The following is a 25628-nucleotide window of genomic DNA, read 5'->3' on the forward strand; positions in this document are numbered from 1 at the left end:
AACATGTCATTCTAAATATGAATTACTTTATCAAAAAACATTATCTTTTTTTGGGACACATCAGTAGGTTACCAGAACATACTTGTGATTACTCTTGCCAAAAAAACATCATGAAATCCATACAAAAACTTGTATCCTAAATAATAATAAAAACTGTATAATGAGTATCAAAGTATTTATGTCACTATAGGTAGGCGCATAAAATATAGAAAAAATTATCTGCACACTTCGATGTATGAAACATTTCTTTTAAGGTGCATTTTGACTCCTAACTAGTAATTCAATCATTCTTTTTTTCAACCTGATCTAAAATCTAAACAAACCTGTACACTGTTGTGTGTATGCAGTTGTTGAATGTATGGAGAAAATTCTAACATGCTATGAAAATATTCAGTGTCTTTGGAAATATTTTGCTTGTGCCATTCTTGTTTTAGTTTTGTTTTGCCTATTGACAGCACACAAAATAAGAGAGCTGCAACATACGTCTTTTCTGAATAGTATGAAGCTTCATACACAACGTTGACCTTTGAATTTTGAATCAGCAAAGCAAGCAGTCTATTGCATGACATTATGTCTATTGTCTATTTGATTCCAGTGGTGGCTGCATAGAATTGTCTCCAATTCATGTAATCTAAACATTTCCAATAACTCCAGATTGTAAAGTACACAAGTAAAACTTAATTGCAGAAAAAGTTTCTCAGGGTGATGACATCATAAAATATGATGACAAACATTTGAAACTTCACTTAAAAACCTTGATAGAAGCTTTGAAAGTTGAAACATAACATTCAGTACAGCCCTAATCCAACAGATATGATATTATACAATTGAAAAATGATAATAAGCAATACTAATACCAGTAAGCTGTTATATTGTTCTCTCTCCTCAATTTATGTCCCGTGCCACCTCCCTTTCCTCATCTCTCCATCCTTCACACTACCTGTCCGAGATAACAGGCCTGACAAACACCCCTCCATCCTCTGCAGCAAGGACTGTGTGCATGTGTGAGAGTCAGCACGCTTGTGTATGTGTGAAGTCCCATCTATCTCCAGCATGACCAGCTAAGCGGGAAATGATCTCCCATTAGCAGAGACATAATCACCCATGGATCATCTCTACGGCCCCATTCTGTTCAACTGAGCATGGAGCCAGAGACTAACCACCCATCACTGCCCTCTAACTCAGTGTGTACGTGTGTGTGTGTATGTGTGTGTGTGTGTGTGTGTGTGTGTGTGTGTGTGTGTGTGTGTGTGTGTGTGTGTGTGTGTGTGTGCATGCTCAAAAGTACCCTGAATGATAGCTTAAGTCAACACACAACCCTCTTTGTCTTCCTCTCTCCTTTTTGCCTTCTCGAGCTTTCTTTCCAATCTTTCTATAACTGGACAAGGTTTAACCACAGGTATCTGCTTTTAGTTTTCCTTTTCTGGAAACAAAACAAAGCCTTGTATTTTCTCTTGTTTAATTACCACAATTTAAAATTGAAGTAAAAGATTGACGGGGGAAAAAAGTGTGTGTGACACACGCAGAGGAAGACGCGGGCGGATGAAGGGATAACAACATAAACAAAGGAAGAGGTGGAGAGTAAGTTCTGTATGGATGAGTCATACGGCTGCTACGCTAATTCAGATCACAGCTCCCTCTGTATACACCATATAAACAAACATACGCTGGGACACACAGATGGGAAATACTCTCTTTGAACGGTAGGTACAGTGTGAGTGTGTGTAAGTGTGCTCGGCTGGTCAGACACCAGCCAGACACACAGGCTGGTGTCTGACTTTCATTAAAGAGTACAAACTGTAAACACAGGAAATATCGACTGCAACAGCAGCTATCGAACTAGCAGAGAAAATGAAAGAAGATACTCTATCCTAAACCCTCCTTCCTTCAGATCCGTCTCTCGTCAGTCTCCTCCTTTTTTTTATTCCCCTCCATCACCGCTTCACCTCTGGCAAAAGCATTTCTCTATCTCTATCGTGTCCCTGCCCTTGAGGTGTATATACTTACACATATGTATGGAAACACACACACACGCACAGAGAGGTCTGGCTGTCATTAGTTAAAGAGGGGTAGGAACATGGGGAGGCAGACAGTGACATATCTCTTTGCTCTCTACTCAGAGACACATCCTTCAGCAAAACTTTCTGCAGCACGCTCAAAATAGACACGGAAAAGACATTAAAGTCGAGCAGGAGAGGAAAAGTGGAGAAGATAGGCTGAGATGTGTGCGACTCCCTGCTTCGATGTGTGCTCATGAGAACATGTATCAGAAGCAATTCTGAACTCTCATGCGCACTTAAATTAAATTTGATCTGACATAAATGCAATTTATCCTGCAAGCTTAGATGTTAAAGAATGTTTTATCTGACAGAAATGCCTGACATTTGCTTTGTGTGTGTATGTACATCCTTACAACCCATTGGAACATATGCACAGGAGCATCTTTTGTGTGTGTCCTTACACTGGCATTGCTGTAGCTGTATCTCATGATGAAGTAGAGGGTGGCACAGGCCTGGCTCCTGTTCTCATCGACAGGGCTGCTGCAGTACTGAAGCACCTTCTGGCACAGGTCCGCACACTGCTCTGCCTCCTCCTCAAACAACAGGTCCCCAAACTGCAAACAAGCACACACACAGATAGATCAAACCAGGTATGTACACACAAACACACACATATATTCATAAATAATTCTGGCTTGTATCAGCAGTTTGCCACCCCCACAAGCAAATAAGAACATTTAATTTAGACACAGATAGTGTTTCATGTAAACACACCAACCCACACAACTCCTCCTGAAATTTTAGTGAGTGTAACCAAACACACACACACACACACACACACACACACACATCATGATGAAAGTACCTTGACAACAAGCGCTCTGAGTGTGCTAAAGGTGTGAGAGAGGAAAGTGGTACTCTGGTTGCAGGTGAGAGCATGAAGTAACACCTTCAACACACCACCAACCACGCTGTCCTTACACTCAGCCAATGGCACAGCCTGGACAGGAGACATGAAAAAAAAGAACACCTGAGGATATACTGCGAAGCACAAATGAACTTTCGAACTTTAGGTTTAATATGCAGTCTACACAGATTTATGTTTCAAGCAAATACTGTATCACATGTGTGGATGGTATACTATTGCAAAGAAAGGGACTGCGTGAACGCAAATCCAGGCAAAAACGCTCAGGTGCAAGATAAAAAAACTTTTAACAACAGGGTAAAAAGAAGGTCTGTTGGCCTCCAGGTATATACTATATTTCTCTTATTCTCTTTTCAAGGCAAAAAACAGTGTGCAGACCCCCTTAGTGCCCCGAAGTAGATGGTATGATTTAATATTGTGTTCATTCACAGTAATTGAAATTATTATCTTTGCATTTAATCTTTTCTTTTTACTAACTTTTATGGTAATTCACTGAGTGATAACACACTGGTTTGGGCAGACGTAATGTTTTAAAGCCATTCTCAAGAAAGCTGATCAGGGTTTACTCAAATATTTAATCATGAACTCCATTAGAAATTCAATTATTCATATAAATAAACACATTTTAATAGGTTTACTGATGAAACATCATCTCTTGTTGACTCTCAGGTCCCTCTGCAGCTACAAATATTAAGAAAACCTTACTATATAGTGTAACTAATTGCCAAAGCACTGCCTACATTAGATTTTTAATGGGTTCATTTTCTCTACACACAGTGTTGCGATAGGAGTGTTCTGACCTGTACGATGGTCTCCAGCAGGTCCAGCACTATGAGGTTGGACTCTGTGGCTAAGTTTCCACTAATCAGAGCCTCCTGGTCCAACTCTGCTTTAGTCCTGATGGGAGGTGGTGACAGTAGGACAGATATTTAGAGAGGAAAGGAAAGCACAAAAAGAAGGCAGGCACAGAAACAGACAAACAACGATGACGCAAAAGGGCAAATCTTAAAATTGGCCGACATGCAAGTTGATAAGTTACTCACTTATCCTGTCTATCGTTTGTTTGTCTCCACTGAGTGAGGTCTTTCCTCCATCGTAGGTTCTCTCTCTGACCCATAGTCCTATCCATCCCTGTAAGAGATTCAAAACAAGCGAATGAGAAAACAATTATGCATGATTGAGTGCAGATTATATATATTATAACTGTATCAGAGGAATCAATGCAGTCTAAAACATGTATTAACATAATATTTTGTGACAAGAAATGTATTGTATGCAAGGAGAAAATTTGATAATTTGTATGGGAAAACTGCAAATAGAGCATACATTTACAGCTGTATTTTCACAGTACTCATACAAGATTTATGTGTCTCCAGGGTAAACCAATATTTTAAATACTGCTTAACAAAGAGCAGACATAAGTTGTACAAATTCCTCACTAACATGTAAACATTAGCACTGACTGTGTAACCTAGAATTGGTCCTTACACTGAGACTTGCTGCTGACTGCACATTTATTAAATACTGATAATACTCTGAAAATCTACACATTGACTAGTTTTGGAGGTAGTTCCAGCTCAAAACTCTGAAATATTGCAGAAAATGCAGAGTTACATTTGACAGAAAAGCAATTCCAAGAGGCATTCCTTAAAATGCAAGGAGATACATTACCTCCAACTCGTTTCATCATCTCCCCACGGGCTCCCATTCCTCTCAGCAGGGCTTCCTCCAGCTGCAGCTTGGCCTGCTGAGATTTCTGTAAGGCCTGCGTGCTCACTTTGTCACTGCTCTGCTTCCCCTATAAACATATTCCCCAAGTAGAAACACAAAGTACACAGTTTTAATATGTTGTTATAAATAAGGTGAAAACATTTTTTTTCATACACTGGTCAATTTTGAAATTTTGGGCTATTTTTCTTCCAAAACATGTCTTCTTTTAAACTGGTGGAAAAAAACATCCAAAATACACATTAAGGTATTCATTTTAGTTTAGATTTCATCTCTGGAAATGTATGCAAAAAAAGCAAATATTTAATTTGATTTAACTTCATTACCTTTTTTATCCTAGTGTCTTTTATTTTGTCTAAAAATGCATGGAATTTTACAACGCTTATTCTGAAAGTCTGTTTTCTCAAAATTATAGTTTTCTCAGACTCTGACCAAGAAATCTCCACTTCACTAGCACTTACATACACAAAACTTTCCAGTAACAATCCTATCTTTATTCTGAAGATTTTTACAAAGGGATTTATTGTTATGTCATTCATAGCCTGAGTTATATAACATTTTATTCCTAAAAAGTGACTAAAAATGTTGTTGTTTTTTATGGCTTTTGACAGTATTTTTTTTTATTTATGGAGATTAAAAAAGAAAGAGATACCCATAAAGAGATACCCTCTGTAAAAGAAACACAAAAAAACTTTAACTCTACTATGTTAACAAAAAGAAACACAAATATTGAACCTGACTTTAGCCAATGTTCGCATCAAATCTGCATATATTTTATTAAATAATGCCTCATTTGCATACTTAAATATGAAAAAAAAATAAGTATTAAAATGGGAAATTTAATGGTAATATCTATATGTTGTAAATTTTGACCTTTTCAATTATAGTGTCTCCCCTTAAGTTCTGAATGATAAAAACAGATGCCATCCCTGATGCAAATTTTCCATCTGTATTTACATAAACAGAAAATGAATTTAAATGACTGCTGGAACTGTACGGATAGAAAACAAGATGATAAATGAGCAAACTGACCCCATACTCAAAGCAGGACACACAGATAGTGAGGAGCTCCAGCAGCTTGTTGAGCTGCGAGGGAGGCATATCTACAGTCCAGCGCTGAATCAGATTCCTATCGGCGTTCTTCATCACCCACAGGAAACACACCAACAAGTGGCGACTGGTGTCTGCTGCCAGGGTGGCTACTGATTTACCTTGCTGGGCAGAGGAGAACAGAGAGATAGACATGATAATGTATAATGTAGCTCTGGATGAAGGGAAAAAGCACCTGCACTCATTAAGAAACATACACACAACATCCATATGTTTGTGTACATTTGCTGCAGGTGTGTGCACATGCATTTGCTGCAGATAGTCAGGGGAATACTTTGATCTAAAATGCTTTACAGCTCAATGAATTCATATATTTCAGTCAAAACTTAAGTTCTTCCCGTCCCACTGAATCATACAGTGTATATAACAAACTAACTGTGTATCATTCATAAGCTTCTCTAAACCACAAACATAGCCGGCCACATCTTTTCACTCTGACTTTAGTGAAGTATGGTCCTCTTCCCCATCTTAATAGGCGTTAAATCTACTGCAGATTAATTTACCTTCATTCGTGTGATGATGAATCACTACTATAGAGGGCCACCGCTGCTTCACTGTGTGGCAGCTTTGATGAATGTAGCCATTAACCTCCTAGTGCTCTAGGTGTCCCACCTAGAACCTGGTTTCCAGGTCTCTCTTTCACAGCAGGACTGAGTGAAGCTCACCAGAACCAACGTCAAATATTCTAACCATATAATCAAAAACATGGCCTGTTTATTTTAAAACATACTCCATGTGAAAAATCATTTTTGTTGCTAACATTGTTTGAAGGGGAACTGCCTGAAAATGTGGAAGGAGAGCCATGTTTGGATTTGTGATGGATACCAGGCCGATGTCTCAGTTGTGTGAACATCAGTTTTTCCACAACAGCATTTCATGTAACAACATACAAGGGACTGATTCATCTCTGGGAGAGAAGCAGAGAACGAGCGGGAGAATGGCAGCGTTCAGTTTTAGTGCCCGTGTTGTTGCTGTAGCTACACTTGATGGATGTGTTTGTCAGAGAGGACGGCCCTGTTCACTTATGATGGCAATGCCTTCCCATAAACCATCTCCCGCCGACGCGTGTGTATGTGTATGTGTATGCGTGATTTTTCAGGATGGATGAAGTGTGTGTGAGGCTCTGACAGCTAATCAATCTACCTCAGTGCAGCTCACCTGTAAGGAGGCAGAATACTCACAGATACAATCACACACGCACGCACACACACACACACACACACACACACACACACACACACACACACACACACACACACACACACACACACACACACACACAAACACGCACTTCTGAACTTTTAAAAATAATGAAAAGCACGCTACAATCAGTTATCCTCTTAACATTAAGAAATTCCTTCAGAATTTTACCATGGATGCCATGGAAACGAGAACATTCCGTCCCAGCGTGTTGAAGGGGTTCCCGGCAATCGCCATGGCAACAGACTGATTGATGGGTGGGACATTTTCAAGGTCATCATCAAGTCCGCCCGTCTTGTTTTTCCCGCCGCGTGTGTCAGAAACTACGGAGACAGACGTGGGTCAAACATGCTAAATTGATGGATTAAATTCTGGCCTTTTCTTTCTTAACTTTTGAGTGAAAAGTGAGAATTGAAATAGACTTTAGAATCAAGCAGTCACACATGCTTAAAGAACTGATTCATACCAAGCAATATATAACAAAGAAATATAGTAGATAAAAAAAAAATGATCAAAATACAGTTACGAAAATATTTATATGACACATTGATAATTAGCGATAACTGATGGACAAAGGACCAATTCCACTGTGTAAATACGGACTTCTCTTAAAGGCAGCAAGTTGACCAAACTGTTCAAAGGATAGTTCAGATTTTTGGAGTGGGGTTGGATGATACACTTATCCATAAGTATAAGAGTATCCCTACGGACGGTGGACAGTGGACAGGGGCAGCAACCAAATGCATTTTAGCCACCTAAAAAAAATCAACATCAAATTACGTGTATGCTCTTTTTAAATATTTATACTGCTTTACCTTTCTGTCACACAGACTTTCCAACAGACTTTACCTGTTCTTCAAGCCACTATACCTCGTTGATAAAAACAGTAATTTTATTGGAGAGAATTGCTGGTCTAACACTTCCTCAATTGGTTAGTTTGTTTGTAACTGTGTGACTTGGGTAATTATAAGGGTTAATTTGGATTAACCAAATCCACACAAAAACACAAACAAGTTACTGTAACTGATCAAGGCAGCGGTACACCAGCAACTCCCATGCTGTGCAAGTTACAATCACCATTGTTGTCAAAAGAGTCTGGTGGCTTTGAAGGTAACATAGATAACAGCTTCTGCTTCTGTCTGGAAAGGGCTGTCTGATGGCAAGATAAAGAGGTAAAAATATTCAGTATATGGTGTAAATTTAAAGTAATATTGATTTTTTAGGTGTTTTTTTTAGGTGGTTAACATATTTTTTGTTGCTGCCCCCATCCACAGCACTATATTGCTTAGCTTCCATAGTGATACACCTACCTGCCTCTTTAAACTGTATCGACCGTCATCTACTGAGGGTAATACACTCACTATGGAAAATTGCCCCATATAAGCCCACTTCAAAAAATCTGAACTATCCCTTTAGGAATAGGTGAGTTTGTGCACTACTATGCTTGCAATATTGTGGTCTTATGGTTGCAAAATATATTCTGTTGTGCGTTTTATCCCATGATTAACTTGTGTCTTTATGTATTGTATGAATCAATGCCAGGAATGACAAGATTACATGAATTTTATGGATCAACAATTATTTCAACTGCATGTATCTGAATGAGCACGAAAACAATCTATGTCTCAGAGCACTTGTGTGTTTGCATGTAATCATACCTGTGAAGTCCAGATAGTTGGTGGAGTCAATGATAATCCCCACCAGGGAGAGGTAGAGAGCAGCCACCTTAGCTCTGACCTCTGGTTTAATACAGCGATGGTCGAGATCATGGGAGCACAGCAGGCTGTAGATGGCATTGATGGCCTTTCTCTGAACCTTTCCCCTGTTAACATACATAGATGTTTTAAAAACTTGATTGAATTCACCAATTACATTACAAGTATGCAGGATTATACGGTCTTGAGCATGTTTGGGTGTTAGTTATCACAATGTGTCCATATCAAAGCAATTATTCAGTGAGCAGAAATGCATATTTTTAAGTTTGATTTTTTTTTTTACCTGTGCCTTGAAAAAAAGTGGATCAAACTTTGAATGGACCAGCTACGTGATAACAAGATAATAAGGCATATGACAACTTAAATGTGTCTATGTTTCCATACCCCTCTGACTCCATGTCCAGGGCGGCACTGAGCTCTGTGAGCAGCAGACCGGTGAGGTAGTGCTGCTGCTTGAATTCCTGAGAAAGCTCAAACAGCCCCAAGATCCTCTGCTGCTCCTGGAAATTACTCGAGCTGGAACTCTAAATGGAGAGATGAAATGAAGGAGTAAAAGACGTGATGAGAGACACTGGGAAAAGATTTTTCCTTAATGCAAAGTAAAGCACTTTTTAAACAGCTCTTTTTAAACTGAATCCCATCTAATCTCATCTACTCTATCTAATACCTCCCCAAGCGCCCCTTTTCAACTCTCCTTAGCACTACTTGTATCTTCATTTTCCTGGATGTTTTCTCTTACATTGCAAATGTAAAAGCATGAAGGCCACACATTTACACTGCTCACTTTTTGCAGTTCATATGCTGTAGAGACTGTGAGACCTTCTGAGACAAACCATTTGTTTTAGGTCTTTATAAATAAACTAAAACAAACAGTGACGATGAAGCATCACCTGAATTACAAATATACCATTGCAAATTTGACTGACAACTGGGCAAACCTGTGAGGAGACAGATGGACATGGTGAGGCAGGAGCGGAGGCAGGGCTGCTGAAGTAGAGGCTCAGGTTGAGGTAGTGCTCATGGCTGCACAGGATCCGCAGGAACTCCAGACGCATGCTGATCAGTGTGGGCATTGACACACACTTAGCTGACATCTAGGGGGGGAAACAGAGCAAAAGAAAATCAGAAATTAATATATGATAATACCTCAAAAACATTTACAGAAAGGTAATTAAAATGTCTTAGAAACCGTTGCAGAAAAAAGTGGCATGTTAATACACTTCTTTCAGGATCTAACGTAAAATTGATCCTACGAGGGATGTTTGTGAATTGTCAGCTCGCTACTCGGCACGAGACAAACTGACTACTCAGTTAAAATTAATATTAAAATTATTATTATTTTGTTTACATATAAATTACATATTGACCATATTGATACATATTCAAATGATAGGCTGTTTGCTTTGCTACTGCATCCACCCAGTGAAAGTGCTATTTTAATATTCAGGCATTTTGCTAAAGATCTATATACTTAAGAATATTGTTTTCAATAAATGTTATTTGTATACTTTTATTAAGTGAGCTGCTTTGTGTCATTTGTCATTCTTTGTAGGATAATGTACAATTCTTAGAATGTACGGTGCAATGTACAATTTCAGCAGCCTTTTAAGTACAATGTGGTTACTAAAAGTGTAATTAACTATTTCAAAGGGCTCCTATGATATATGCAGAACTTTTTAACCTTTTTTTTAACCTTATAGATAAAATTGTGCCCAATTTTAACTGTTATCTAGAGCTGACCCAAATACTTCAAAGTTTCAATTACCATGCAAATCACCTAAGGTTATCCAAGTTGGAAGCTGAGGTAAATCACTTGCTATGCATCTACCGATGCAGATTGAGTTATTAATATCAACAAAATATCTTTGTCGTCTCTATCACAAACACAGGCAGCAATGCCAAGTCCTCCCAAAGTCAGGTCAGGTTTGGGTGGTTGATCAGCGTAAATGAATAAGATTGATTACTCTCTTCCGTTGCCGCCACCGCCTCCTCACCGGGTCCCATCCTATCAAGTTAAAGCTTTGAATATTCGTAGGTAATTATCACTGAAGCTTCACAGCTGCAGAAATGGTACTGGTACAGCCCTACTGTTTTCTGAGTGTTTTCTTAGTTTTATACTAGTCATCTCGTCCAAGACGAAGTTCAGTTTAAATGTCACAAAATTATTCATTAGGAACATCCCCAGTTCCCACAAGAGAACTGAATTCATGTATTTAAAGACACCTTTTAAATAGTTCTGTTTTGTAATCAGTGTTATTTTACCAGGTTGCAGTAGTTTTTCACCAGCTGAAAGACAAATCCTCGGTCCATGAGAGACAGCAGGTCATAGAGGAAGAAGGCCAAGCTGATGTTGACTTTCTCTGCTTGCTCTACCTCCTAAAAACAACAACAATCGACAAACAGCAATCAGTAAGCTGCTGAGTGGATCTTGCCAAGCATCTAGCTGTGAAAGCTGAGCTTTTGATACCACGGAGGCAAATATAATTAGCACTTCTAACTCCCTGTTGTTTGGAGGACACTGACAACATGTACACTGAGGCTGAAACCGCTTCTGCCCGACCCAAGAGAACAGAAGGTACACAGACACTGTGAGGAGTTTGGGAGTAGGTTACACTGACTGAGATATTCCATCATTACATTTTTTACCTTTTGTTGTTTGACGAGGATGGTCCCAATCTCTGCTGTAACCACCGAGACAATGGTGGTGATGTCATCTTTAAATCGGTCAGAGAAGCGGTTCCTCCGAGGGACGCTGTGCTTGTCGAGATGGGACACATGCTGAGCCATGCTTTTCACCTGTTTGAGCAATCACACACGCGCACACACACGTGAATCATCAGATGAAAACAAAGGAGGAAAAACCATGGAAATGAGTGTTAACTTCAAGTCAAGAGTTACAAATATGCATTTTAACTACTAATTTGTCAAGGAACCTCAAAGATATGAAGCCCATTTCTATTAATTAAAGTGAGCATCCTCTAGTAAAGTTATTGAAGGAAGAAATATAAATAAGTGAGATGAGCTGAAGAGACGAGAGTGAATGTGAGTGATGATACACTTCCAATACTCCATAAGAGTGATAAATTGTCAAGCTGCTTGATAAATTACAGACTATAGTGATTTCAAAATGCCCTTTTGTTCACAGCATAATAAAGCCATCATTTATCTTTTAAGGTGTGTGGCCACGAGGTCAGGTATTGTTTGATGTGAGGCATTTTTATTACTTCATCCATTTATCATTAACAACTTAAGAAGTCCTCAGTTATTCTTTCAGAGCCAAGCTAAAAGCAGCCCTCAGTGAATAAAAAAAAGCACACTGACCAGCAGCTCAAAGAAGAACCAGGCATATTTGTAAGCGTTCTCTCTGCAGACCCCTGTGCTGACGACCATCTGCAGGGCCAGCTCCTCATGAAACTGCTGCAAGAGAGAAAATACACACACACAGTGATGAGAAATGGTTTCCCTTTATGGAATATGGCATATTTTATTAAATAGACCATGCAACTATTACACTGACTATCAGTATGAATTAATTTTGAAATACTGGCTGAGCTTTGAAGGAAAAAAAAAACCCTGACCAAAACCCAAACAACCACAATGCCAGCGTTCTTAGTGTCACACTCCCACCATGTGGTAACCGGAGGGAACTGATGACGAAAGCTCCTCATATTTAACTATGCAGTAGCATGTTAAAAGTCTGAGTACTGTTAAATACATGCATATCTTAACAGTAAAAGGTAGAATTTTTAAAAAAAAAGAGAAGAAAAGTTAAAGTTAAAAACAGAACCAGTTAAGGGACAGATAGCATTATTCAATTTATTTCTAGGTCAATATAATGTGTCCATCTATTGATTTTCATCTGCTTATCCTTGGTCAGGTCGCTGGGACAAGAGCACTGCAGCTGGCAGCTAAAAAAAGGCTGCAATGTAATCACTAAAGCATGCGCCCACCATTAATTTACGTCATTTGGGCCACTGACAGGCCCAAATGGTCATAATAAAATGTCTGTCTGTCGGCTGCACAGTGGTGCAGTGGTTGGTATTGTCGCCTTATGGCAAGTGGGTCCTGGTTTGTACCTGGGCTGGGGGTTTGAGCCGGGGAGTGTGAAGTTTTCATGTTTCTGCTTGTGTCATTTTGGGTTTTCTGCAGGTTCTATAGCTTCCTCCCACAGTCCGTAGACATGCAGGTTAATTGGCGACTCTTAACTGGCTGTAGGTGAGAATGTGAGTGTGAATGGTTGTCTGTCTCTATGTGTCAGCCCTGTGACAGTCTGGCGACCTGTTCAGGGTGTGTCCTGCCTCTCGTCCTATGTCAGCTGGGATATGCTCCATCCTACATTATGTAAAAGATCCCTTCTGAGACGTAAAAAAAATGTCTTAACCCTTTTGCATGATCTGATTTGTTATTGTAAATTTAAAAAAATGTAACGAGTGCACACAGTTGTAAAATGTTAAAATTCAGGTGAATGGCAGGTGCTCTTAAAGTGATACTGGTCAACCGTAGGAAGAAGGGAAGCCCACTGGCTTACTTTAGGCATACTACCACTGAGCCAATCTTGGTTCGGTGCTAGCGTGCCAGAAGTAAGCAAAGGGGCTTCCCCTCTTCCCGTTTGTTACTGTCAACTCAACTGCTGAGACTTCAGAACGAGACTTGTCACTGAGAGAGACTTGGTAACAAACAGATCAGATCAAGCAAAAGTGAGGAAACACATTTTATCTTTTTCTCAGAATGACAATCTGAGTCTTTCAGTGCCAAAACAAGCACTTTCTTTGGACATAAATTTATGGTACGCACATGCCCCAAGTGGTTACATTGCTGCTTGTTTAGCATCTGCGCTCTACTAGTACTAGCCCAATTTCAAAAATAGTTGTCTCCATTAGTCACTCACTCGAAACCATGGTAAAAAAAAGAGTCCTGGTTGAAAAGTACCTAACTTTCCTTTAGGTTTAAACCAGTTCTAAATTAGACTGCAGCACAGAAGCTTTGAGCCTAATTGATTGCGATATTAAAAGGTTAAACTATTTAAGAGTTAAACCTCATGTCTTGGCATTCTTTGCTTCCATCTGCTTTTTAGTTTTCTCATACTGGGGAATCTCACCCTGCATTACTGCTGATATTTCATTGTATAACACAATCAGTTCACTTTGTGAATTTGATTAAGTCTCAGTTGGAAAGAATACATCAATTATTATTTAATTATTCCTAATTTATATGCAAATGTCTGCAACAGGGTGCTCCAAACTTTAATCAGGAACCTGCGGTGTATTATCTAACATACTGTACCATGACCAAAAAAAAAGTTAAAGAAAAAGAGACGTTTTTTTACCTTCCTGTTGGAGGGCCTGGTGCTTCCTGTGGAGTTTTGGTGGTTGTTTAAGTCCAAGATGGTGGACATGCGGCTGCCTGGATTGTTGTGGCCCTGGAGACAGAAACACACAGGTTCCATCACATTGAACGTGATGGATGCATTCATTAGAGTCAGTGTCTAGTGGCCTATTAGAATACCTAATGTACTGTGGGGACGAATAGCAAATGACTGTTTTGTGTGTAAGTGCAAGCATATTGGGATATTTGCATTCTGCACTGTGTGTGTATATAGTTTGTCGAATACATAAAACCATTAAAATTTTCTGGTGAAATACGGACTTTCAGTGAAAATTGGAGGCATTTTGTGAAGGCTTATATCAAACATATTTAATGTGTAGCAGTCTCTGGAAAAGCTAAATAATCTTCCAAATACTGAGGTTAATTCATGTGACACTGAAATATTTACTGTTTATTCACTGTAAATCAATCTTTTATAAGGCCTTAGAGAGATGTCCGGAGGTCTGGTTTGAGGAAACCTTCTGTACCTTGGCAGAAAGGATGTTTTTGACCTCAGCATCTTCAGCAGAGGTGTGTGGAGCGGGGATGTCAGGGTTGCTGCTGCTTCGGATTCTGGACTGAAGAAGCATAGAGCCGACTGTGGCTGCTGTGGCCCGACCCATGGTGCTGTAACGGCTCTCTGCCAATGGTATACTCCCTGAATCTAAACACAGTTTCATGGACACAAACATTTTGTTAAATAAACTCAGTCGTTCAGGTCATGGTAATTCTAAGTGCTATATCGTAGGCAGCTAGACTTTTCACCACGTTTCACCAAGGGACAATAGACAGGATCCTCATGGGAAAGGTGAAATGCTTAACATGGTGTAAAACCGGAAATAAAAGGAAGCTGCGTTACATAGCAGTATTAGGCTCTGTGTGTCCTCTTGTCCACAAATGTCCTTTGAAATCATAGTGGTCCTTATAATCCATGACTTTAGGTTCATACAAAGGGCATTTTTAAAGAGGGAGGGATCTTCCACTCATTTACATGCTAAAGTCCAATCGGCTGGCTTTGGTACAGAAGGAAATACAACAAAGTTTTCAGAACAAACTCAGTATATACAGTACTACATAACTACTTTTTTCCCATATTTTTCAATTTTTTTAGTGGCTTGTCTCAGACAAAAAGTCAATCATTCCATTATATAAATTTTCTGAACTATTTCTATCCATTCAGAGATCATTAGAGACTCTTCATTCAGCTATTTCCTGGCTTTCATATTGCTTTTTTACTACCTGATAATAGTATTTGTAATAAGTATTTGTCCTGCTGTTTCAACTGGTTGGAAGGTTTCCAAAACAGATAACACTGAAATTAAAATTAAGCTCTGAGCCGATCATTTATCTGATCTCTGTATGCAGAAACATTAGGTCGCTCACAAAAAATCCAAAAATGAAGAGAAAAGATACATTTTCAAGTCTTAAAATAACCACAGTAGATATAAATAAAGGAAAAATGACAAAGAGAAGACAAAGCAAGCAAATTCATACATAAATCAATATGTCAGTACCTGCATTCTGCATGTCTTGAGGAGGATCAGGCAGACGAAACACCCAGTAAAGGTAGGTCGCCAAGAGACTGTTCCTACCCTGCTGGTCCCTGATCAGCTCCTGACTGTTATGAAGACTGTTGACGATAGACACCACTGATTCGAAAGCAATCTGGGCCAAATTGGCTGTAGGAGACAGAGAATATCATGCAAAATGTCACCATGACAAATAAATCATTACTGTTCTTTAGCAGTAGGAACTAAATTTGAATTATGCATAATGCTGAGCATTATGATTAGTTTATTGATGCAGTAACTGATCAACTGAAAATTGTTCTGCAATAATTTTAATTTACTGAGCAAAAATGCCAAACATTCACTGCTTCTTGCCTCTCCAATGTAATGGTTTGCTGTTTCTGTTTCACATCACTCAAAATTTTGTATATTTCAGTTTTGTATAGTTGGTTGGACAAAAATAAAAATCTGAAGAGGCTATTATTAGCCTTGTGATGATTTTTCTGAAATTTAAACACATTTCATACTGTGTAGACTAAACAATAAATCAAAATACATATATCTTGACAGATGATCAATGCTTGTACCCATTTTAATTTCCACTGATGGTTCCTTTAAAGTCCTAGAAGTATGAGGACTTTGTCAATAGTTATCAGCTTTGAAAAATGGCCACAAAATGCACGCAACAGCTAGAAATTTCCCAGAATGTCTGAGGTGCCATTTTTCTGCAGCAACAGTGACTTTACTTAGCTATTTGCATCAAGCTAACTGCTCACCGGTCTGTCCAGCGATGACCATGGGCTGCATGATGAGGGTGAAGAGTTTATCCAGCACCAGATGGAGGAAGAGAACCAGAGGCTCTAAACTGGAGGAGGACAGGGAGATGATGCTGAGCTTCAGCTCGTGCTCCAGCTTGTTCTCTGGAATCTTCTCGTCTCTGACCCGCAGCGGGAATGTAGCGCCACCTTCCAGGGCGTGGCACAGGGTGAAGAAGCGCTCCAGGTGGTTGTCCTGGCACAGGAAAGGGATTTATTTGTCACAGATTGGTACTTGCAGAGTAATCAGAGAGATACAAAACAACAGAGGAACAATGAATGAGACAAACAGAAACAAGTGTAACAAGGTAAATGTTTTGACTACCTGTTTGCATGAGAGAAAGCGAGGGGAAGCAAAAACAGCAGTCATCATGTTTTTTGGCATTGTGTGTGCAATCACATCTCACCTGTGTATGTACAGATGACACAGCCTGCACCTCCAGATTAAAAAGACCTTTGTGACTCTCCATCCACTTGACCGGAGGATTCTGAGGAGGAAGTTTCTACACAACAAAGACACAGGAAATATAACAGTGTGACTTCCACGGCAGTATTCACTCTTAAATATGTCAATGGCCTCCTATGAACACTTTTGTGCTCAATGTTAGCACAATAGTAGCACAATATTGTCAGACATAATGAATTAGGGCAACACAATATTTTTTTGTTGTTGTTGTTGTCATGGTAACATCAACTTGAGTGATAAAAATATCACAAAAGACTGCGATATTGCTCTCCGGGATTTTTTGAGTTAGTTGAAAGAGAGAATCAGTAGAAAATTGCACTTTAAAATGTGACTTATTTTATTGGTGTCTTGTGTTCAGTTCAATGTTCAATTTATTCAAAGAATGTTGAAAATAATTTCCTTTCATTGCTTTACTTTAACAAGCTACGTGTTGAATTATAGCAGTATACTGAAAGCAGCAGAAAGGCAGAACTGAGAACAATATCTGTTTATTGTCGCAAGTATTGTTGCTATCGCAATACTCAACTGCATTATCACACATGGCATATTTTCCTCTTATGATGCAGCCCTTGAATTCATTTTTTTGCACATACGCAAATACATAATAAATGTGTGAACCTCAGGCGGGTGCAGTGAATAGTTGGCAGGTAGTCGGTCCAAGACAATGGGCAGACAAAACTGACCAGTCTGCAGTCGGTCATTATTCAACATGGGCAGCCACTAGATGGAAAACAAAAACAAGGTAAGCTGTTTATACTTTAACATCAAAAAACATTCTATGTATTCAGTTTTTAAAAAATACTAACTTTTACTAAGTTTGGTTTCTGTTTGTTAAATTTAGAAATAATGGTTGGTTAGAAAAGAACAACATCTCACAGAGTATCCAATGAGCGTCTCGCAGCTGCCGCTCTGATTCTGTTTCTGCTGGCAGCTGATGTGGTAGAAGGTGAACAGCAAGTGATGTTTTTCTGTCAGCTGGGCTGGAAGAGCCAGCTTCACTTCCTCATAGAAGTCTGGGGACCTGAAGAAGAGGGAATAACAGAGGAAGCCACACAGAGGAAAAGAGGGATGTGTGAGGATGGGGGGATGGGGGGGGGCGGAAAATCACAAGCCGAGAACAAGAGAGAGCCAGGGATAGACAGAGAAATAACAAAGTGTTAAACAGATTGTTTATATCACAAACAAAAATACAACAATGTAACACAATAATGTGTACTTGCTTGTTATGGTAGGTAACAGGGGTGTAGACTTCCTGTAAAAATTCAGGGCCACATGATTTCCCAAAAATGACCTGAGAACAGACAGAGGCAGGGGGAAGGAAAAATACAAATCAAAAGATAACAAAATCTGAGATTTTGACATAATACATCTGTGTAGCCTGGGGTTGACAGGGCTATTATATATATCTATACCAGTGACTCTGTAGTTACTGTAACTAGTTCTAAAAAAGTGTGGCTTCCAAAACGTATATAATATACACAATAACATTAATAATACCCTTGTAAAGCTGGATTTTTTAAACTTTTGTAAAAGTAAAAATAAAAACTTTCATAACTGCTGAAAACTGTAACTATATCCAAACTGTATTACATGATCCATAGTTCACATTCTGGGCAAAACTGTATTGAGAGGTTAATCTGAACCTAATTTAAGGATTCAGCTGTCAAAAAAAGGCAAATTCAGGGTAAAGCCTTTTTATTACAAAAGTCCCCCTTTCTGGTAACATCCCTCCACTGCGGCTCAACGAGGAAATGCATAGGGAATTTTGTGAACCTATCTTTAAATGTTAGTGTACATATTGATGTTACAGTAATTAAGGTACACAGCGCACACACTTCCATGAGCAAATCCAGAGGTATTCTCAGGAAGAATCTAACTCATTGTTATAATAGTGCTGTGAGATCACAGATTAAAAACAGCAGCACTCACAGGCAGACAGCAGGCCGGGTCCTCTCCGCTCATAAACTGAATTTTAATGGTGATGTTTCTCGCTGAAGTGAACCTGTTGACAAAGTTAAGCCTCTGGGGGTAGATGAAGAGCAGGTTCCTACATTGACAAAGGTAGAGAAAGTGTGCCAGGGAAAATTTCTGTTAAATTAATACGTGGAAATAATAATGCAAAACCTTCTACATACAAAATGAAGCAGTTCTAAAACACATCACTAGATGGCACTGTCTGTGCAGCAACATATTAGTCATGTCATGGTGAGGTGACAGTCATGACAAGTCCAAAAAACCAGTGATTTACTGTGACCTGTGGTTGTAACATAACACTGTAATCTGTATTGAAACCTGGAATACAGGGAAATACTGCAGCTTCCACCGAACAAATGCTCAGGGAATGAAATTACCATGTAGGGGACTTGTTCACACATGACGTTACTAATGTTTCATTACAAAACCATTTCGGTGTTGATTAAAACCTCAGCTCACACAGGCTGCCTCCATATACAAGGACGTTTCACAGGTATCCTGGATGGAAAAGCCTAAAAATAGGCACTAAACTAAAAAGAGCAAAGCTGCAAAGTGATGTCAGCTCTTGAGCGATGAGTACTGCATGACTGTTCTTGTTGCCTCTGGCCTTTCAGAGAAATAAACTGTCTGTGAGGGGAAACGAACCTGTTTACACCTCAAGCTATGAATCATTTGTTTTTTGAAACCTTGTTTGTATTTCATTCTGTTCAGGTGAAAATTTTGTAAAGGCGGTTTTCCTTCACTCTTACAATCTACCTGACAGACAAAAAAACATTTCAATTAGAAGTCTTTCCTTCCACTGTGGCTTTGGATAAAGAAATGCCATAACAGTTGTAAAAGGAGCATCTGACCATTCATTTAATATTCAGGGTTCCCACACATTGTCATGGACAAAATTTTAAAAAATGTCCATGACTGTTCATGGGCCCTTAATAAAAATGTTTTCCTCTTGCCCTACTTATATTTTTCAAACATATCAGATTCAATCACACATAAAGGGAGAGAGGGAGCACCAGGAGAAAATAAAGAAATGTACTGTATGTAATGGTAAACAAAACGTTTTGCATCGACTCATAGGCTATTTGAGCTTATTTGCGTCTCTATGGCAATCATTTTGCGTCTCTTTGTAGTTGTTTTAAGTCTCTGTGGTCGTCTTGTGTCTCTTTATGGTTGTTTTACATCTCTCTGGGGTTGTTCTGCATTTCTTTGTGGTTGTTTTGCAGCTCTTTGGTGTTATCCATGTAAGATTACAGTAAAAATTTCATTACGCAAAACAAGATTTCATTACGCATAACAAAATTCCATGATTATTACTAATTCAAAGACGTTTACTGGCCTAGAAAATGAGAAAATTACATGACTTTTCCCTGAATATTACACCTTCTAACCCACCTGTAGATGTTGTGAGGGACGTAAACCTCACTGGATGGGAACTCTAGCACCTCTTTGACTGGCCGGATGTTCTTCTCAGCCACGGGTATCAGAGGGATGAGCTCAGTGGACAAACATGCCAGTGGCGTGTCGTGAACTGGAGACATATCCAGTTTTATGGAACCTGGAAGACACAAGATAAATTAAATTCACAAATCAGAGATGTGCATATACTGTACATTTAAAGTATAATGCATGTATCACATGATATCATGTCATGTCATTTGAACTCTTTGTGTAATCAACACACAAACGTCAAACTTGATAATATTAAAACAAACTTATCGCTGCAGCCCTTTGTTGTTGTTATAATGACGGAGTCTATTATCTGCTAGCTTCCTGCTCGATGCTTGTTTGCTAGACTGCATGTTGTTTATATAATGCTTGCTGTAATTGTATGTAAGTAGTGGCTACGTTGTAAATGTTTGGATGTCTCCTACTGTCCTTTTTGTTTTGTTTTTTTCCCACTTTTGACATTTCCATTTTTAGCCCATACCTCCTTCCCTCAAGAGGCTTTGCCTTTGCCAGGCTGCCATTGTAAATAAGGATTTATTCTTAATGACTTGCCAGGTTAAAAAATAGCCAAGTTGAAAAATAAATGAATAAAAATAAGTCAACAATCTGCTGGCTGTAGCCAATCCTCTTAACTCTCTCCAAGAAAGCGAATAAACTAATTTTCCAAAATGCAGTAGAAATATTCCTTCAATTAATAAAATAAAACGAAAATCTCAGAATGAGTGAGATGACCTGGTATTGTCTTGACTCTCCTCTGTGGAGTGGAGGTTTTCTTGATCTCAGACAAGAACTTGAGCAAATCTTCATCACTCAAACGATCCCCCTCCTGCCACACAAACAGACACAACATGCACACAAAGAGCCATTAGGGAAAAAAAACAAATTTTTTTACCCTAATTTCCTCTAAAAGCCAGGGTGACAAGATGCAAAATAAAGCCTCGGAATAAATAAATTAATTGCATCCTTAATATAGGTAAAAATAGAGATTTTTTAGAGAGTTTTAACAGTGAACTTTGGCTTTATGGTAAAAAAAAAAAATACTAGAACCTTATGGAACGAAATGTTGACCCAAGAATGAGACAAGGTCTGGCTGTAACCTCAAGCTTGTCTGTCTGTTACGTTGTATCTTGCATCTTAAGGAAATAATAGACTTTTTTTGTGTGGGTGGCAGTCCAACCTGTTTGAAGATGGTGCTGATAGTGATGGTAGCAGGTTTGAAGGCAGAAACATTGCAAAATTGATCATCCATGGTATTGTAACGCTCAGAATTCCTCCTGGGAAGTTGTGCCCGCCGATCAATGCTGCTGGATTTACCTGGAAAAAGAAAAGATCACAGAGCAGACAATAAGCATACAAAGATAATCTATAGTCATGCATATAAATGTAAGTGATCACAAGGTATTACTGTCACACAAAGACACTCATTAGTAGAAAAATACACAAGCACACACCTCCTTTTAAGCTGTCAGAGTCTGTGACATCACGGTCTATCGTCGCAGTGGAGATGACCTCCATGATGTTAACAGTTGCCCAGGCAAAGGGCATGCGATAGCGACCCAGCCTGTGGCAGAACATCTCTGCCTGACCTCGCAGCTTCTCAAGCTTGTCCTTGTTCTGAAAGACCAAAGCACTAAAAATTAATGCTAAAAAAAGCATTTAACTTCAAAAACATAGTAAGAGTAAATGACTAAAGGGGCAGTTCAGCCCCAAATCAGAAATACACATGTTCGCTCTTAACCTGTGGTACTGTCTGTTAATCTAGATTGTTTTGATGTGAGTTGCTGAGTGTTGGAGATAAAGATATTTGCTTTCTTTTGAATATAATGAAACCAGATGGCACTCTGCTTTTAGTGCTCAAAATGCCAAAAATGTACATTTGAAAAACTCAACAGCAATGTTGCTTTCCAGAAATCATGACCCGCTTACTCAAGATAATCCACAGACCTTGTTGTGAGCAGTTTCATGGAGGAACTATTTTTTCCTCTACCAAAATACACCAACCAACCACATCACAGCACAGAAGGAAGTGTGCATCTACTCGTGGATGAGAGGCTCGTCTTCGTGATGGCACAAGATGAAAACATTAATGTCGTCTTCCTCGGCTGGGCTGTAATGTTAGCTAGCTCAGTGGTGATAGGTGAGCTAGCAGAAGATGCACACTTTCTCCTGCATGTTGAAATGGTTGGTGGCTGGCTGAAAGTACCATTATATTGTAAAGAAGGCAGACGTCTCTATGGCCGATATCACCAACGCTCGGCAACTCACACCAAAACTATCTAGATTTATAAACAGCACTACAGGTAAGAAGAAAATGTCTGTTTGTTTTTATTTTAGGGGTGAACTGTCCCTTTAAATGAGAATGGTAAAAGCTCAAAAAATAATTGCTCTGTCACATTACCTTTGCAGAGTCACATTCCCTCAGTGTCATGTAGGGGTCGGCACAATCACTGATCTCCCCCTGCTGAAGAACCTTTTCAATCTAAAACACAAAATATCCTAGGTTTGTTGGCAAATAAGGCATTCATTAGGCAAGAGCAAGTGCTACAAAGACAGCACCACGCTGAATTACAGGGTATATAAATCCAATTGGGAATAGGAGTAAGTTATTTAAGACTAGGAGGAAAACAGCCTAATCCTGTTACTTGAATCCCTGATTTAGCATTTTTTATAGTTGCCATGGATTTCATTATTACCTTGATGACCAGGTAGATGTCTGGGGAAGGGTAGGTGATGGAGAAGACGGCAGATCTGGCCAGAGTCGACTGATCCACGTGTAGAGTGTGAGGTTTCAAGACGTTTTTAAACTGCTCTGTATTCAGATCACAGTAGAAGTTTTCTGATATCTGCAGGGAGACGAGATGAAAATTGTGTGATAATGTAAGAAAACTAGAAAAACGTCTCTTTACCAAAAGCAGATACATGGTTATTTTTCATTGATACAATGTTTATTGTTTATTCAAGGATCCCCTATAATAGCACATGAATGTGACACTAGTTTTCCTAAGGTCCTGCACACTGAAATACAGTGCAAACGTAGAATAAAAGTACAGACAAGGTTTAAAAACAACACAGACATAAAATGAGGATAATGACAACTTAAGACATAAAACAATCTGAATGCTAGAATAAAACCTAAATGAAAAGGAAAAAAGAAATGTATTATAGTAGTCTAAGCAGTACAATTATACAAAAATTAAAAAACCCTCCTCACACATAAAATTCTTAAATGCCAATAATACAGAGTGCAGACTTAACAGATACATACAAGAATGAAAAAAGATAAATTCATAAAAAAAACATACAATCAGTGTTGTTTGTGTTGTTTGGCAAGATATTTCTTCGTAATCTTTTTTTAAGTCATATTTTGAGGCTTTTATGGCTTTTATTGATAGGAAAGCTAGAGAGATGAGAGGAGATGGGGATGAGAGAGCGTGTGGATGAGATGCAGCAAAGGGCCGCCGGTCAGACTCGGACCTGCAGCCACTGCGATGAGGACACATAACTTCTGAACATGGGGTGGCGTTCCACCAACTGAGCCCCCAGCGTGCCTCTTTGTAAGCTTTTTAAAAGTAATTTTGTCATTTCTGTTAGATATGATGTCCTTGAAAGACTCTTTTGCTGACAATAAATTCAGGGCGCAATAAAATTCAAAACATCACCCCAAATGTTTTTCAGATAAAGATAGAGGGAGTCAGTTTAGAAGCAGCTATTTTCATGTAAACCAAAGACTGATCCTGAAATATCACCCGTTCAGTCCACAACACTGTTTCTCTACTTGCGTTCCTGATGACCTCAGGCTAGGAACACAGCCATATGTCCTGGTCTGGCCTGGACTGGTGTGTGTCATGTGATCCTTTTTACTGGCAAGCCATTAACCACTCTCCTTCATTCTGCTCGTCCCACAGGACCTCCGCTATGCTGACCACACCAAAGCACACTTCACCAAGACAGTAACTGTGATCACATTACACCCTCAGAAAAGTATTCTAGGTTGATCACTTTGGTTTGTTTTCAACCTGATTTTGATAATAGTGGTAAAACAAACCCGAAAGCCAAACTCCTGTGTAAATTTTGTGACGGAAATGACCCTGTTGACCTCAACATGAGGCGCACTTACCACAAGAGTGAAATTTCTTAAAAGACTGCAGCGGCAGAGTCCACTTCATAATGACAAATTACTTCTTGGAATCACAGGAATCATTTCTGAATAATCAAAGCCAGCTGACTTAAATAGCGTATGATGTGCATCATATTCTCATGAAACAGAGCAAATACGTCAAACTAAGTACGAGTGTTCACCGAGGTAACATTCATAATTAATTCTAACAACATTCACTTGTGAAGGTCGAGCTTCAAAACACTAAATCTGGACTCAATGGGACTTGAGGAATGTAATAGCCCTTTTTAACATTTCATGTTTGTCAGATCACAGAGGCTTTGTGTCCAACAGGCTGACAAACTTTATTTAAGAGCAAATGCTTAACATTTTCTTATGTGGCACACTTGCACATTAATATGTTTTATGTTACAATGGTGTTTTGAAAAGAAAACAATCTTCTTACAGGCAAACCCTTTAGCAGCTTTCCAGAATTTATCTTCATCCATAGTGACACTCCTGAAAACATGGCCAAGCATGATCATTTATGTAACCATTTGGCGTGGACATACCGGTGTCAGATTGTCTACACTGCAGTTACAGTAAGTACTACAGAGATGACACAGTAAGGCCAGAGATTTTTTTGTTTGGACGAAAAACAAGAAGGAACTGTTACTGACAGTGACATAAGTATGGGTGTCAAGGTGGCAGAAAAAAGATAGAGCAAAGCAAAGAGTTACAAAGCAAATATGGCAACATATATGAACAGTACCAGCCGGGAGCATTATCCATTTCCGGAGGATGTCATGGCAATAGGAAAGGAGTACCCACACAATAATGTAGACCTAGCGTTAATGTTTCATCTTAACAAGCTGTGACTGCTATAAATTAATCTTGAAGAAAACATGGGTGTCCTCATTATCGTTTCCAAAAGTCTTCTTTTCAGACTGTCTAGATTAAAATGAGGCTCATAGTTTTAAAACTAAAAGGGCGTCAACAGAGTTTTCAAAACTTATATTGGTTTTTCTGGGCTAATACTGATACTGGTTATTAGTGGTTAATGAGGCCGATAACGGATATTTGGAATTGATATGCATTTGCAATAAAATTAAAATCTTTCTGTCAATATTTAGAACTAGGAATATAAATAACTCCTACACAAAACTTTTTTAAAATGCCTTTAGCACATATTTAATCAAAACTGAAACTTTCAACATCAAATACAGCAAGTTCCCACCCACAAGGTAAAAAATTATTTAATAAGTGAGTAAATAAAAATAT

The 25628-nt window shown here is 38.9% G+C and overlaps 1 protein-coding gene across 2 annotated transcripts in view; it reads right to left on the minus strand.

The window, feature by feature from the left end:
* Window positions 1-25628, minus strand: part of dock8 (dedicator of cytokinesis 8) — a 71183-nt gene that overhangs the window by 17202 nt on the left and 28353 nt on the right. For both annotated transcript variants that reach the window (XM_042488637.2, XM_042488638.2), the window contains 28 exons: window positions 22945-23094; window positions 22650-22730; window positions 21703-21865; window positions 21429-21565; window positions 20984-21077; window positions 20198-20360; window positions 18761-18878; window positions 18052-18122; window positions 17708-17852; window positions 17450-17551; window positions 16773-16868; window positions 16327-16561; window positions 15557-15721; window positions 14531-14706; window positions 14005-14097; window positions 12000-12095; window positions 11325-11474; window positions 10941-11054; window positions 9617-9772; window positions 9063-9202; window positions 8622-8785; window positions 7135-7286; window positions 5686-5868; window positions 4597-4723; window positions 3969-4056; window positions 3726-3822; window positions 2866-3000; window positions 2462-2614 (listed from right to left, as the gene is read on the minus strand). In XM_042488637.2, the coding sequence (XP_042344571.1) occupies window positions 2462-2614; window positions 2866-3000; window positions 3726-3822; window positions 3969-4056; window positions 4597-4723; window positions 5686-5868; window positions 7135-7286; window positions 8622-8785; window positions 9063-9202; window positions 9617-9772; window positions 10941-11054; window positions 11325-11474; window positions 12000-12095; window positions 14005-14097; window positions 14531-14706; window positions 15557-15721; window positions 16327-16561; window positions 16773-16868; window positions 17450-17551; window positions 17708-17852; window positions 18052-18122; window positions 18761-18878; window positions 20198-20360; window positions 20984-21077; window positions 21429-21565; window positions 21703-21865; window positions 22650-22730; window positions 22945-23094 (3744 nt within the window). The remainder of the gene's footprint in view (window positions 1-2461; window positions 2615-2865; window positions 3001-3725; window positions 3823-3968; window positions 4057-4596; window positions 4724-5685; window positions 5869-7134; window positions 7287-8621; window positions 8786-9062; window positions 9203-9616; window positions 9773-10940; window positions 11055-11324; window positions 11475-11999; window positions 12096-14004; window positions 14098-14530; window positions 14707-15556; window positions 15722-16326; window positions 16562-16772; window positions 16869-17449; window positions 17552-17707; window positions 17853-18051; window positions 18123-18760; window positions 18879-20197; window positions 20361-20983; window positions 21078-21428; window positions 21566-21702; window positions 21866-22649; window positions 22731-22944; window positions 23095-25628) is intronic.

The sequence above is a fragment of the Plectropomus leopardus genome, chromosome 4 (genome assembly GCF_026936395.1).
Source record: "Plectropomus leopardus strain MGB_pleo_1.0 chromosome 4, ASM2693639v1, whole genome shotgun sequence".
Classification (NCBI taxonomy): domain Eukaryota; kingdom Metazoa; phylum Chordata; class Actinopteri; order Perciformes; family Serranidae; genus Plectropomus; species Plectropomus leopardus.